This window comes from Lolium perenne, chromosome 1, assembly GCF_019359855.2.
Source record: "Lolium perenne isolate Kyuss_39 chromosome 1, Kyuss_2.0, whole genome shotgun sequence".
Taxonomy (NCBI): Eukaryota; Viridiplantae; Streptophyta; class Magnoliopsida; order Poales; family Poaceae; genus Lolium; species Lolium perenne.
In genome coordinates, this window is record NC_067244.2 from 240,928,996 (window position 1) to 240,942,691 (window position 13,696).

The 13,696-nt window shown below is 43.4% G+C and overlaps 2 protein-coding genes across 8 annotated transcripts; one reads left to right on the forward strand and one right to left on the reverse strand.

Annotated features, from left to right (window-relative positions):
• Positions 1-521: 521 nt before the first annotated feature.
• On the forward strand, positions 522-6,063 carry LOC127327395 (phosphatidylinositol/phosphatidylcholine transfer protein SFH8). 4 transcript variants are annotated; one of them, XM_051354167.2, is made up of 15 exons: positions 522-679; positions 852-945; positions 1,786-2,071; positions 2,266-2,362; positions 2,462-2,728; positions 2,818-2,895; positions 3,040-3,141; positions 3,229-3,278; positions 3,362-3,461; positions 3,566-3,664; positions 3,753-3,869; positions 4,225-4,354; positions 4,929-5,332; positions 5,514-5,588; positions 5,686-6,063. In XM_051354167.2, exons 2-15 carry the CDS (start codon positions 912-914, stop codon positions 5,707-5,709), a joined length of 1,863 nt encoding a protein of 620 aa, XP_051210127.1. In that variant the 5' UTR covers positions 522-679; positions 852-911; the 3' UTR covers positions 5,710-6,063. The 4 variants fall into 4 exon arrangements, with proteins under 4 accessions (XP_051210127.1, XP_051210129.1, XP_051210128.1 ...); XM_051354169.2 differs by having other exon boundaries at positions 5,689-6,063; XM_051354168.2 differs by having other exon boundaries at positions 3,756-3,869.
• Positions 6,064-6,658: 595 nt separating this feature from the next.
• Positions 6,659-12,749, reverse strand: LOC127327393 (PH, RCC1 and FYVE domains-containing protein 1). 4 transcript variants are annotated; one of them, XM_051354163.1, is made up of 11 exons: positions 12,399-12,749; positions 12,270-12,319; positions 11,660-11,726; positions 11,461-11,547; positions 11,281-11,370; positions 11,029-11,115; positions 10,794-10,910; positions 8,136-10,283; positions 7,911-8,057; positions 7,306-7,700; positions 6,659-7,136 (listed from the first exon to the last, which is right to left on the reverse strand). In XM_051354163.1, exons 3-11 carry the CDS (start codon positions 11,675-11,677, stop codon positions 7,046-7,048), a joined length of 3,180 nt encoding a protein of 1,059 aa, XP_051210123.1. In that variant the 5' UTR covers positions 11,678-11,726; positions 12,270-12,319; positions 12,399-12,749; the 3' UTR covers positions 6,659-7,045. The 4 variants fall into 4 exon arrangements, with proteins under 4 accessions (XP_051210123.1, XP_051210124.1, XP_051210126.1 ...); XM_051354164.1 differs by having other exon boundaries at positions 11,660-11,739; XM_051354166.1 differs by lacking the exon at positions 12,270-12,319.
• Between the last annotated feature and the right edge of the window lie 947 nt (positions 12,750-13,696).

Sequence of the window (13,696 nt, forward strand, 5' to 3'; positions counted from 1 at the left end):
CGGCCCGCGGCACGGCGGCCGACGCCGATCTTCTGCGGCCTCGTCGTCATTGGCTCCGGGAGCGAACCGTCGCTTCGGGGGCCATGGCGGCGGTTTTGCTCGGGGAGTGGAGTGGGGACCGGAGTGGAGGGCCGATCCCCTCCGGTCCCCATTTATTAGACTCCCCGGTCACCGACAGCGGTGGGCCCAAGGGAGATGAGGCGACCAACGCGCGGACGCGAGCGGACGGCGCGTGCCATCGCGGCCACGCAAACCTAGCCCAGATTGGACCGGGTTTGCGTCATTCCGGACGCCGCGGCCGTCCGCTTTTGCGGTGCGTCCCCGCGCTGGGCCGCGTTTTTGTCCGGCTCGACCCAAACGGACGCGCGGGCGCGGTTTGGGTCGCGCGGTTGGAGGTCCGCTACTACTGCTAGACATGCACTAATATATGTCCCCCTCAGATCCGTCCTACGTGGGCACCTCCGTGCGCCAAGCACGTCCACGTCGTACACAAGTCAACCGTTTTCTGGCCTATGGACTCCGTCTACCCGCGCCGTGACGGAAACCCTCGTGTCCTCTCTCTTCTTCTTCTCTCCTTCTCCCTCCCCACCCGAGCCGCCCACACATTAAAACGGGAGAAGCTTCTCCTCCTCCTTCCTGCTCCTAAATCCGCACCCAAATTCCAAATTCCAAATTCCAGGTAACAATCTTCGCCAAAAAATTATCCAAAAAGTTTCCATCGTAATAATTATCCGAAAGTTTCTCCAAAATCGGTTTCTTTTCCTCTTTCCACATACAATTCGTCAATTTAGCGTCCAGGCGTGGCGCTTTTACTGTTTTCTTGCTGAAATTCTTCGCATGGATTATTTCAGCGGATTCTGAGACTGGAGCTTGGTCGGGGCATTCGATTCCAGAGCCGGTGACGGAGGGGGATGTCAGGACCCCTCGACCGATTGGCCAGGCCATGTGAGTATACAGTTTTAATCCCCAATAGGGTCTTCGCGTTTGAACTTTGGGGAGAGGAATCGATGTCCTAGGGTTCAGCGTGTCTGCTTCCTTTCCAATTTGGACATGTGCATATTGTTCTCGGGATTTAGATAGGTGCATATTTTCATTCTGCCGCTCCTCGAATCAGTTACTACATGGTTTTACAGGATTTGGGGCTACCTCCACCCACCGTAGAATAGGATTTGGTGCTACACTAGAATCATGTTCTTTGTTTTAAGTCTTTGACAGTATTTGAAGAAATATATTCAGGCGGGGATTCTCTCCCTAAAAAAATATTTAGCAGTAAATTTCACTTGTATTTCCCAACAACCGTCTATAAAATATCTCCCGCAGAAGTCTATTCTGGTTTCAATTTTTTATACCTGGCATCACTAGTGGCTATTATAGCTGATGCATGAAGGTAATCATCAACAAGGATGACCACAAAAAAAAAGTAAAAAACAGAGTGTAACAGGTGTTGAAGAATCAGCAATATAGTGTGTTTTTTTTTATGTCAGGTAAAACCAGCATATAAATAATTGAACTTATTCATGTATTGTTTTTATCGTCTTGCATTCTTTACGGCCCTGAACTAGTTTGATGATGCAATCACTATACCTTCTGCGAAGCCCCCTCTGTGCCGAATCTTCATACCAGCGATTATTGTTTAAGCATACATGTAGTATGTCGCGTGGGCTCTTGTTTTAGTTGCAGAGCACCGTTATCTGGCCAGTCCACAATCGGTTTCTGTTACTGAAGTAGTGACTCTAGCTACTTTTGCTTTTACCAAGTAATATTAATATATCATTACTGGCACAGCTTTCGAAGGGTTCACACATAATGATGGAAAGAGGGAGAGCAGATCGGACGCGGACAACTCAGAGGGAGAGAAGAAGACTAAAATAAACTCTTTCAAGAAAAAAGCTATCAATGCAGGGAACAAGTTCAGGCATTCCCTAAGGAGGAAAAACAAAAAGAAGAATGAGATTTCCATCGAGGACATAAGAGATGTACAAGATCTTCAAGCTGTTGATGCGTTTCGACAGTGCTTGCTTGATGAGGACTTGTTGCCACAGCAGCATGATGATTACCACATGATGTTGAGGTACCGAATATTCTGATCTCATTGGTTTTAATCTGACCTTATTATGTGAATTTATTTTTGTCTTATTTCCAATAGTCCCACCACATAAACTATGTATGCTCTAGCAGTTGCTTATGCAATCTCAAAAGGGTATCATTACAATAGCTTTTAACTGTTTTAGCTATCTGAGTTTTGTTAATGTTAATCACTAATAGGTTCCTGAAGGCACGCAAGTTTGATGTTGAAAAAGCAAAGCATATGTGGTCAGAAATGCTTAAATGGAGAAAAGAATTTGGGACTGATGATATAGAGGTAATTAAATCAAAAGGCCATACAAATATATCGTAACATGGGATAACATTCTTGCTTGGAGTAACTTCATAATGATGGCAATTCGTGTTCCTTTCTCAGGAGTTTAATTACTCCGAGTTAAACGAAGTTATGAAGTATTATCCACAGTTTTACCACGGGGTGGATAAAGATGGAAGACCTATCTACGTGGAGTTAATAGGAAAAGTTGATGCAAACAAGCTAGTGCAAGTAACAAGTATAGACCGATATGTGAAATATCATGTCAAGGAGTTTGAGCAATGTTTCAAGATGAGATTTCCAGCTTGCTCAATCGCTGCAAAACGGCACTTGGACTCATGCACTACTATTCTGGATGTGCAAGGCGTGGTATGTCTCAATTTGACCGAACATTGCTCTCAACATTAGAACTCACACTTTTAAGACTTTGAACTTATCTACTTTTCTGTAAATTCAAGGGATTGAAGAATTTCTCGAAATATGCTAGGGAACTAATCACACGATTGCAGAAGATTGACAGTGACAACTATCCAGAGGTAGGTGATCCTGTGATGGATATTGGGCAGCAAATTTAAATTCTGTCCTTTTGATTTTGATTCCGGATGAACCATTTCCTGTGCTATGTGCTTGTCTCTTAACCAAACAGTATAATAGGTAATGTGTTCGGAATGTTGTTGCAGACATTATGCCGGATGTACGTAATTAATGCTGGCCAAGGCTTCAAGATGTTATGGGGCACAATAAAATCTTTTCTTGATCCAAAAACTGCTTCAAAGATTCATGTAAATACTTTCATTTATCACATTTATTCAATCCATAGTGTGATTGGTACATTGATACTGATCATATTTCAATGTCTTCACTTGAAGGTTCTTGGAACTAAGTATCAAAATAAGCTACTTGAAATAATTGACGAGAGGTCAGAAACTTTAATCTTCTCCATGCATGCCTGTGTTTATTGGTTTCCCACCCTAACTTTCTTTCTTGTTTCAATGTGTGCAGTGAATTGCCAGAATTCTTTGGTGGCAAATGCAGGTGTGACGAACACGGAGGTTGTCAAAGATCAGATAAAGGTCCTTGGAAGGATCCCAACACAATAAAGGTTGTGCGCTCCTCCTCCTCCCCAGAGAGGATGTTGCATTAACACTGCTATTCACAAGGCATCTTGTTGTAGCTGCTAATGTGATGCATCTTCAATTTCCCCAGAGGGTCCTGAATGGCGAGGCTAACTACGACAGGCAAATCGTGACCATATCCAGCTCCGACGGAAAGATTATTGGTTATGCTAGGCCACAGCGTCCAAATGTAACTTCAATGAGTATGCTTGGACATCAAGATTTGTAGAACCATCCTGTTCGACTATTAATGAATATACTTTCTTATCTTATTAAAGCAGAGAAAAGGCAGTGACGGATCTGCTGAGTCTGGCTCTGAAGTCGAGGATGTTGCATCTCCTATTGCACCAAAGAACCTCATAACAAACCCTCTGCTGACCCCTGTCCATGAGGAGGCAAGTAGCTACTCCCTGTTTACCCGATACTACAATCAAGAAACCTGGCATTATAAACAATTGGGCGTAGTCTACGTCAGTAATATTGCCAACTAAATATTGACTAGTGGTAACAGCATCACAAGAACAAGAAAATCGCTCAACAGTAATCACAAAAGTACGACTATTTCCTTAACATTTATTTGAACTGCAATGCCATTGCACCCAAACTTTCCAATGTCAGATAACATGAATTTTTTTATAAGTACGATTTCCAAACAAGCATGAAAGATATCTTATGGCCACTGCTAGATTCTTATTTAACGCCACCTTCAGCATTGCATACATGTTGCTAATAGGTGGTTACTTTTGTCAGTCAAAATTTGCAGCACATGCATCCACATCTGCCACTCGTCCCACAATTGAAGAAAGCATCCCTGTTGTTGACAAGGTTGTGGATGACGGATGGGGCAGCCCCAGAGCTAGTCCAACAGCTTCTTCATCAGGTATTTTACATTATTACTTTACCTTTTACCCCTCATGGAAGCTTTTTGTCTGGTTGTCCAAAACTATACCTTTTTAGTTTTAGTTCAGAATTATCATTACAACAGCAAAGCCTTTTTGTCCCAAACAAGTTGGGGTAGGCTATAGTGTTCATACCCATAGGAATGATTGGTTTTTTATGTTGGCTCGCCAATCCTATTACAACGCTCCTCCTTGACCTGGGTTTGCGACGGACTATATTCCTAAAAAAGACATATGTGGAGTTTTACTTCAGAATTATTATTGAGTCTGAGAATTAATCCATGTCTACTCCCATATCCTAATTCTTCTTGTTATTCTTGCGCATCTATTGGATTTGCCAGAAGTAGGTATAATATACTTTTGATCAATGAATACTTCTTGCTATCATATACCATGCAAGCTAATCGAATAAATACTCTGTTTAATTAGTTTAGTCTAGTTTTTGCTATTATGAGAAACGCAGCCCTCAGAACTACCTCAACACTTGATGGGTTTGCAAGTGCACTGTATTGAGTTCTTGTTACTGAACCTTTTTCATTAACATGCTTTACCCAGGTTCATTCTCCTTGAGTAATGTGCCGACCACGTTTGAAGGAATTCGGACTTTGACTATCGCTTGGCTGACAGTCTTTATTGTGAGCCTTTTCACCATGCTTCGAACTATCCCGAGCAGAATGGCTAAAAGGCTATCAAACCAATCCGAAAATCATGACCACTATTATGTGGACTGTCCTCAAGAGCCTGAGTACAAGGAGGAATTCCGGCCTCCATCTCCTGTCCCATCTTACACGGAGAAGGATGTCCTTTCAGCTGTGCTAAGACGGCTAGTTGAACTGGAGGAGAAGGTGCAGGTGCTTGAAACAAAGCCCTCTGAGATGCCATTCGAGAAGGAGGAGTTGCTCAATGCATCTGCCCGCCGCGTGGATGCTTTGGAGGCCGATTTGATTTCTACAAAGAAGGTATGCTTTTTTTCCTGCTTAAACCGCAGTTGCTTTCCAGCCTTCGGTCTGAATTACGCGTGAACTAGAGTGCCCCCGTATGCACACTACAGTTTACACAGCAGCAGGACACAAATATTGTCTAGTCTTTGTGTAAAATTTAATAATGGGATGAAGTGGCTGCCCCAATTTCCATTGACAGGCCCTCCACGAGGCGTTGATGCGTCAGGACGAGCTGCTCGCTTTCATCGACAAACAAGACATGCTCAAGTTTCGCGTATGTTGCAGTCACCCAATGCCTTATTTTCTGAAGGTATTTTGCTATATACTTGGGTTCTATCTAATGCTTGTCCTTCATGTATATGGTTTTGCAGAAGAAGAAGAAATTCTGCTTCTGAAGAACTTAAGTTGGAGGAGGAGCTATTCTTGATGCGCAGAGCTGTCGGTGTATGCTGGTATATATATTGGATTGATCGCAACAAATGTGTATGTATGTCAGTGAGTGTAAATGTAATTACGTATCAGTGTATGTATATGGGGGAGAAGGTGTGTTGTATATCTGTATGATATGCTGGGCTGACGGCGATGCCTGGCAATGGGAGTGAGAATTCCGAAAGCACAAAGGTATATGAGTTGGAGATGTCTCGTACTTTCTGTTCCTGGCCTGGGACGCATGATGATATTTTTGTGACATGGCCGTTTGTATATATTTACATACATATACGAATGAAGCGAGTGTGACTTTGTGGCTTTGTGTTATGCTCGTGATGCTTGATTTTATTCACCTTGTTTTGTTACGAGTCTACTTTTTTTTTTCTTTGCTGGAGTGAAATTCCTCACATTGATGCAAATTGAAATTGTGATGGCGAAGACACAGTACCCCTTAAATTCCAATGATAATTTTGTGCGAACAAATTGGTTTATGCCATTACTCAGGTTTGTATCCTTATTCGTATGACTTTTACGCCTTTTTCTACTATACAATATAAGACTGTCGGAGTCATTTTTATAATCACAATTATTCATCACAACTTTCTTTTTACCACCATTTCCCCACACCTCCAGCTCAGCATTTCGGTAGCCATTGGATCAAGCATGAATTTACTCCAGTGCCTCACTGTCACTGAGCACCCACAGCTCCGGCCAGGTCTTCTCCCTTGGCTCCGCCTCTAGTTCGTCTAACCCCTCTAGTAGGGTCTCGTGTCTCCTCCCTCAGCTTGGCCGACACTCTCATGCCGTCGGTGCTTGACGTGAGGTTTACATCAATTAAAGCAGCAAAATAATAGCAAATGAGCTGAAAAATCTCAGTCAGCTTCATAGTTTGCGCCATCCGAAACAAGCATGAAGTGAGCATAATGCGGACTTATTACCTTACATTTTTTTATACATACTTGAAGAATATTTGCCCACATAATTACACTGTTCATTACAAGCTACTTTACCTCGCTGAGAAGCAACAAGTGTCTCCCAGCGAATAGGCTAAAGGAATTGGAATTAATCATATCTCCAAAGCAAAACGAACAAGCAACAAAGATGAACGTCAAAAGAATAAAAGAGTCGCCAGGATCTTCAGACTAAGCATCAGCATTCAGCAGACAGGAGGCAACACTCCCTGTACGATGAGGAATCCCGAGCAGCAACAGCGCCTCGTTATGCGATTCATCTCCTGGCTGACGGCTTTCATTATATCCAAAACAAAACTAACAAATGCCGGATGATGCCGAGGCGAGGAGCCTAGTTGGGTGCATGGTTGTATTTCCTGAACACCCTCTCTTGGTTCTCCCTCCACCATTCCTCAGCTTGCTGCTCAGCAAATCTCCTCTTGCTAACAAAAACATTTAAGAGAAGAACCGTAAGTAATAAAATTCACTAGCGCCTCCCCTCAAAAAAGATAAGTGTCCTGGGATTGTCGTTTGGTAAAAATATTGTTGACAAATCAATCAGGTTGAGATATATGCAGGATGAACGCGGTAACAAGGGTTGGGATCGAATACCTGAACCGAACACGCTTGAATACTTTGGTGCCATCTCTCAGCTGGATAAGCGTGACGTAAACTCCTGGCTCAAATTGCTCAATCAGCTGCACTTCTCCATGAGTACCAAACTTTGGCGCAAAGTCACCTGGAGCCCTCCCGTTGCCATCCATGACTCGATGGCATGGAGATTCGCTTGCCAGGGAAAAGCCACTGCCATCTAGGTTACCCATGCTAGCGGATCTGTTGTGTGTTATTTCGTGCATCCCGCTACTGGAGAGGCGAGCCTGTTCATGTCCGGAAATGCCCTCCGGTGGATGACCACACTGCCCAGTAAGAAATCTCTCTGATTGACTTTGCAAGGTTTTGATGCTGTCAGTAAATTCAGTGGGCACCTTATCTGCAATTCCCTTGAGCTGAAAGATGGCATGTTATGATATTGTCCGCTAATACAGATTAACATAACCCTTGCTATGAGCAACTAAATACAGAAGTGTGAATACTTCAAATGGCATGCCATAGAAAAAAAGTACAATAAGCACAGCAGCACGATATGCGGAAATATACAGTGAGTGCTTCGACAAAAGGTTCATGTTTGCATATATAGTTTGGAAGAGTAGTAGTACCTCACTGTCAAGAAACCTAACAAAGTCCAACATAGAATTGCGCCTGGCAGATTCTTCTGCGGCTAGGGAGGCAGAGCTTTTAGCTCTTTTTTCTGCTTTCTGCAGTTGGTCATCTTGGACTTCACATTTCTGTTTTAACTTAGTAACCTATCAAAATATGGTGATTTTATCAAAAGCAGATAACCACCATAAAGTAGGCAAATGGTATAATCTTCTAAAGCATACCTGAGTCTGCAACTTTGACATTTCTTGATTCAGCGTTTCATTAGTCTTCTTCAGGTTGTCAATATCATTTTTGGAGTCAACACTTTTAATGCTAAGAGTACTTGTGGTTGCTGGAGTTGGGCTTTGCTTCTTTGGCTGAGCTGGTGAGACCACAGGCATGCCCATTCCCATTGGTGCCATTGCCATAGGCATGTTCATTCCCATTCCCATACCCATACCCATTCCCATGCCCATACCCATTCCCCCCATTCCCCCCATTCCCCCCATTCCCATTCCCATAGGCTTTACAGTAGTTGGGACTGCCAAAGCTGACATTGAAGGAGCTTGGGTTGCCCTTGCCATAGACACAGCCTCAGGTTTTATCTCGTTTCTAGCTGATTTTGCATCAGCATATTTCACTGGCTCTGCAGTTGCTGCTGTTGCTAGCCTTGAAGGCCTTATGTCTGGCCTCTCTGACTTATCTTTGATATCAACAGAGCGGCGAGTAATGACACTCTTTTTGTTATATGGACTATTACCGCCACCGCCACCACCGCCGCCGCCATCTGCAGCTTTCAGTTTCATGAAACATGAATCGCATACACGATGTGGTTTGCCAGGAGTTGGTGCCAAAGCAGCCTTGAGGACCTTTCTTGAGCTACATGCATGGCAATGAACAAGCCCGCAATTGTAACAATTGTGCCTTTTTCTTGTGAAACCAAATGGCTGCCTACAGCCGGAGCATACGGACTGATCTGCACCTGAAACCCACTTATGTATGCAAATGCATGTCGTGAAATTTGAACCACATGCAATACTTTTAACATGACGGTCTTTTAATGCATCCACAATAGTTGGTTTCTTTTTATCTTCAATGCCACCATGTCCCAGCCTTCCATTGGCCCCCATACCCCATGTATATACCTCGCTTCTTGAAGTCAAGACTGCAACATGGTAAGAACCACATGAGATCTCTTCAACCAACTCACTATTCAACTTGTCTTGTACTTGGCAGGGTTGTTTACCATCAGCTTTTGGATTCCCAAGCTGACCATAGTTAGAGCTACCCATTGTGAAGACATGGCCTGACGTGGCGAGTGCAACAGTCATACTATACCCACAGGCTACCTGATGGAAATTATTGTCAACAAGGGCTTGAACAACAGTGGGAACTAGCCGAGCCTCTTTATCCCCGTGACCTAGGCGGTTCTTATCTCCATCTCCCCAGGTAAACAGTTTCCTGGACACCACATTCATGCCCGTCTGACTATTGGTCTCCACAATTGCTGCGGAATGCCAAACGCCACAGGCAACTTTCAGCACTTTAAATCCGATCAAAGATTCAACTTCTTTTGGATAGGCAACATTTTCACGATTTCCATGTCCAAGAGCACCAAATGTCCCATCGCCAAAAGTGAATACTTTTCCACTTGACATGACAAGTAATGAATGCCATGAGCCACATGCAACAGACAACACTTGAAGCCCTTCTAAAGGTCCCGAGACTCGTTTTGGAAGCCAATGGCTAGCTCCAATGCCATGTCCTAGAAGTCCAGCATTGTAAGAACCATCACCCCAATTGTATAAATCACCTGAGGCAGTTACTGCACAAGTATGGAACTCCCCACATGCAATATATTCCACATTAGACACTGCTAAGGATTCAACAAGTTTTGGACGACTAATGTCTTCGTCAGTTCCATGGCCTAGCCTTCCACCAAGCTCTTCACCCCAAGTGAACACTTCTCCTTGTCTGGTAGTAAGAGCAATGTGCCTCGAACCACATGATATCTGCTGTACATCCAGAACAACATCTGATTCAAGAGGTTTAGGAATTAAAACATCTGCTTTGGAGCACACCAAATTTGAGGATCCTTCTGACTGGACCACGTCAATCCACACCTCGCCCCATACATAAACATCACCAAGTGATTCTATATCATCTGGTCCGGAACCTTGACTGGAAGAACTAGGGACACTGCTGGAAATACTAATCCGACTACTATCTCCCGTACTTACTCTCAGCATATTGACACGATCTGATCCAACATCTGCTCTTGAAGAATTCAATGAATATGCTGTGCCATAACCAGCTGAGTTAAAATTTCGGGTGTTACTTGAGGCAGTATCTAATCTTGTATCATACGCAACTTGATATTGGGACACTTCCTGGAAAAAGGAAACATGCGTTAAACAGAGAACATCTTATGCAATTTATGATCAAATGTAAGCCACTCTCCAGTCTTCTCCTGATACAACGAATGGTGAGATGGACAAATAAGTAGGAAATCAGATGCTAACTGACCCACACATCAAATAATTACTAATAAATGGCGCCTCCAATGTTTGTTCTGGGGACTGCTGTAAATCACACCAGCACTGAAGGTATATGCTCTTCGGTTCAACAGCTATAGTTTGTTTTCTCAAATAAGATAAATCACATGGTTGACATGCACCATGTTTTGGCAGCTTTCCGGGAATCTTAGGGAAGCTGAAGCCCCTCACAAGTAACAAGTAGCTTCCAAAAATTATGGATTTGAAAAGAAGTAACCCTTTCCCAAACAAGGCCTAACTAATGCATGGATGATATCTGAATTTGCTCTTGATTACTCTGTAGAAGAATTCTTATAATATTGCATTAAATGAAAACACTTAAGTCATTAAGGAAGTACAACTCACGTCGGAAAATGATATTCTATCACTTGGGCAATCAGTGGAAAAACTTGCACGGCGTGAAGTAATCAGTGTCTCAAGTGTTGAAAACCACACTTCAACTTCAGTTTGATCCTTGCAAACCTGTAAATCAGCTAGAATATCGTGTCATTATTGTCTTCGACAGGTCATCATGCTAGGCATATATAAAGATGAGGCATTTTGCATCAGTTAAAACGAGCATGAAGAATTTATCTTTTACCAGATCAAGGGAGCGTTGGCCGTTCTTGTATATCAGGGAAAATGATAGGTAATCCTTCTCAGGGCGTAGAAACCTCCTAAAAACCGCCTGATAAATGATGCACAAATGCATAAGATCCCAATTTTAAATATTTAATAAATTAGAATTGAAAAACTATGCAATTTCAGAGTCCCAATAAACTTTTGGATATTAAAAGTTGATCATGTGAATGTAACCGCGAGAGGATAACTGGTCCGTGGTAGCTTAACTTACAGTTCTCTGTCCAGGTATAATTTTAGACACGGCAGACAGTTTGAGGCACTTTTCCTTGCTGTGTGAATACCAAACTAATACTGTTTCGTCCTGTAATGAGAAAAATAAAAGAGAATTTTGTTCTCATCCTGTACTAAGAAAATGAACACCAATACCACACAACCATACACATAAACTTACACTAGAAAGTCTGAACTCGCGGATCTTGGGTTTTCCCTTCCGACTATACTTGATAAGCTTGCTGCCTTTCTTTAAAGTAATAAGGGCCTTTCAGAAATGTAAAACATAGTCCAGATTAGCATAAAAATTATTCAGTAAACAAATATGTGTTCAACCAAAAAGAGAGAAATGATATACAATGCAGTATTTAGAGACTCACATTATCATCTGGTGTCATCTAAACAGCAACAGGTCACCATTCTATTTTCACCTTTAATCACCGGTATCTGCACGGATAAACTAGCAATGGGGTATCAGCATCACAAGAATGGATTGCTGAGCAATAACAATAGGCCAATATCAGCTGTATTATTTCAATAAATATGAGCAAACGAATGTGATTTTGGTGCCCAAGTGTTCCCGTGTCCCCACTACGAGTGTGAAGGTCATGATACTGCTCTAAAACTATGGCAACAATTTGTTTCACACAGTTTGACTAACCATGCAAATCTCTACATCCAATTCATCGCTGGTATCGATTAAAAAAAAAGTTTTAGTTGATATGAATATTCCAGGATAGGTCATCCCTTTTTTGGTGCTGTACACCATGGAAATTTTAGATTCTGAAAATTGACACATATAAATCTACGTGTCCTACATCCACATGGCAAGGAACTTGAGATAAGTTTTAGAAAAAATCATGCCATTTCTGCAATTGGGAACTGATAATTCCATTGTGCATTTCATGTGCAGATGTCATGAGGCATGGATTCTCCTTTCAATTTACGGAATGGGTGCTAAAAGTGTGGACAATTAAACTGCAGCTGCACCTCCGGTAGCACCAACCGAGATCGACCTTGTGCGTCGGAAGAGGAAGAATCTGATGGAACCATGGGTGTGTCGTCAGATTAACTAACAGGGTTCAAAACGAAATGAACAGTCAGGCTAGGGTTCCTTACCGAAGGACGAAGGAGCCGGACCGGGACGCCTACGCGAGGAGGCTTCTTTGGGCGGAAGCAGTATGGGTAGCTGAGTCCCGTCGCCGGCGGCGAGGTCGCCGATGGTGGGGCATTAGGCGGAGAAGAGCAGGAAACCTCCGCACAGAGGGAGGAAATTCGGTCAGTCTGGGCGGGTCTCCGGTCCACTCCGCGCCAATCCAGTGGATGGGAGGAGAGAATGGCCTCCTGGAGGTGGCGGGAGGACGCATGGACGGCGCTCGCGAGGAGAGGAGCGGAGAGTTCGGCGGCGCTGGACGCGGGAAACGGATGGAGCGGGGAGCCGCGAGTGCAGGGGGAGATGTTCTACGGATAGCACCGGAGTTTGTGGCATGCACCAGGCTCCGGTTGAGAATTTTGAAAATCTAGAAATATTTTCTTGAGATATAGAAATCTACATTGCCACGAAAGTTCAAGTAACAAATTTGGAATATAACTTGAAAAAATGAAAGGATATTCTTTTTCTAAAATAATAATGGGTCAAATTTAAAGCCCAGCTTGCATTAGGCACTATGCAGTGTGAATTTTACTGTTTTGTTTGTCTCTTTATTATAAACTTTGATCTGAAACTATGTGACATCGTAGCTACACATACTTTCTATAGTATGTCATAATTTTTAAAAACTTGTAAATTCTTCAATCGGAGTCGGGTGCACCACAACCCTCAGTGCACCTGATACTTTCCCGACAACATATCATGTACTCCCTCTCCTAGAGTACTCCAGGTGCACACACATTTTTTCGGTACCTTATAAAATGTGTAAGATATAATATATTACAGGCATTGATTACATGGTATTAAAGGCGTCACCTAGGCGTCGCCTAAGCGACGCTTAAGCGTCCGAGCGTTCCAGGAGAGCAAGGCGTCGGCGTCGCCTTTGTTTTCTGTCCAACGCGTCCACATGCGTCTCTAAGGTGTCCAATGGCATCGCCTAGGCGCAAAAATGGCCGCATTGCAAGAATCTGGATGCCTATATCCTGTGGGCGGGAAACGAAATTTTGGGCGGGAGGGAAAACTAGAATTTGGCAGGCTGGGAGGGAAAGATGATATCTAAAGGGGAAAGAGAGGGAAGAGAGAAGGGAACTGACCAGGGAAAACTATCTGGAGAGAAGAGAGAGAGGAGCTCACTCCTCTCACACGTCCTCCCCAGCTCCGTCCAGATCTGCTCCTGCTCCCCCATCTGCTGGCCTCCCCAACTCCGGCCAAGCTTGTGGCCAAGCTTCTGGCAACTCCTCCCACTGGTACAGCTTCTCCTCCCCTG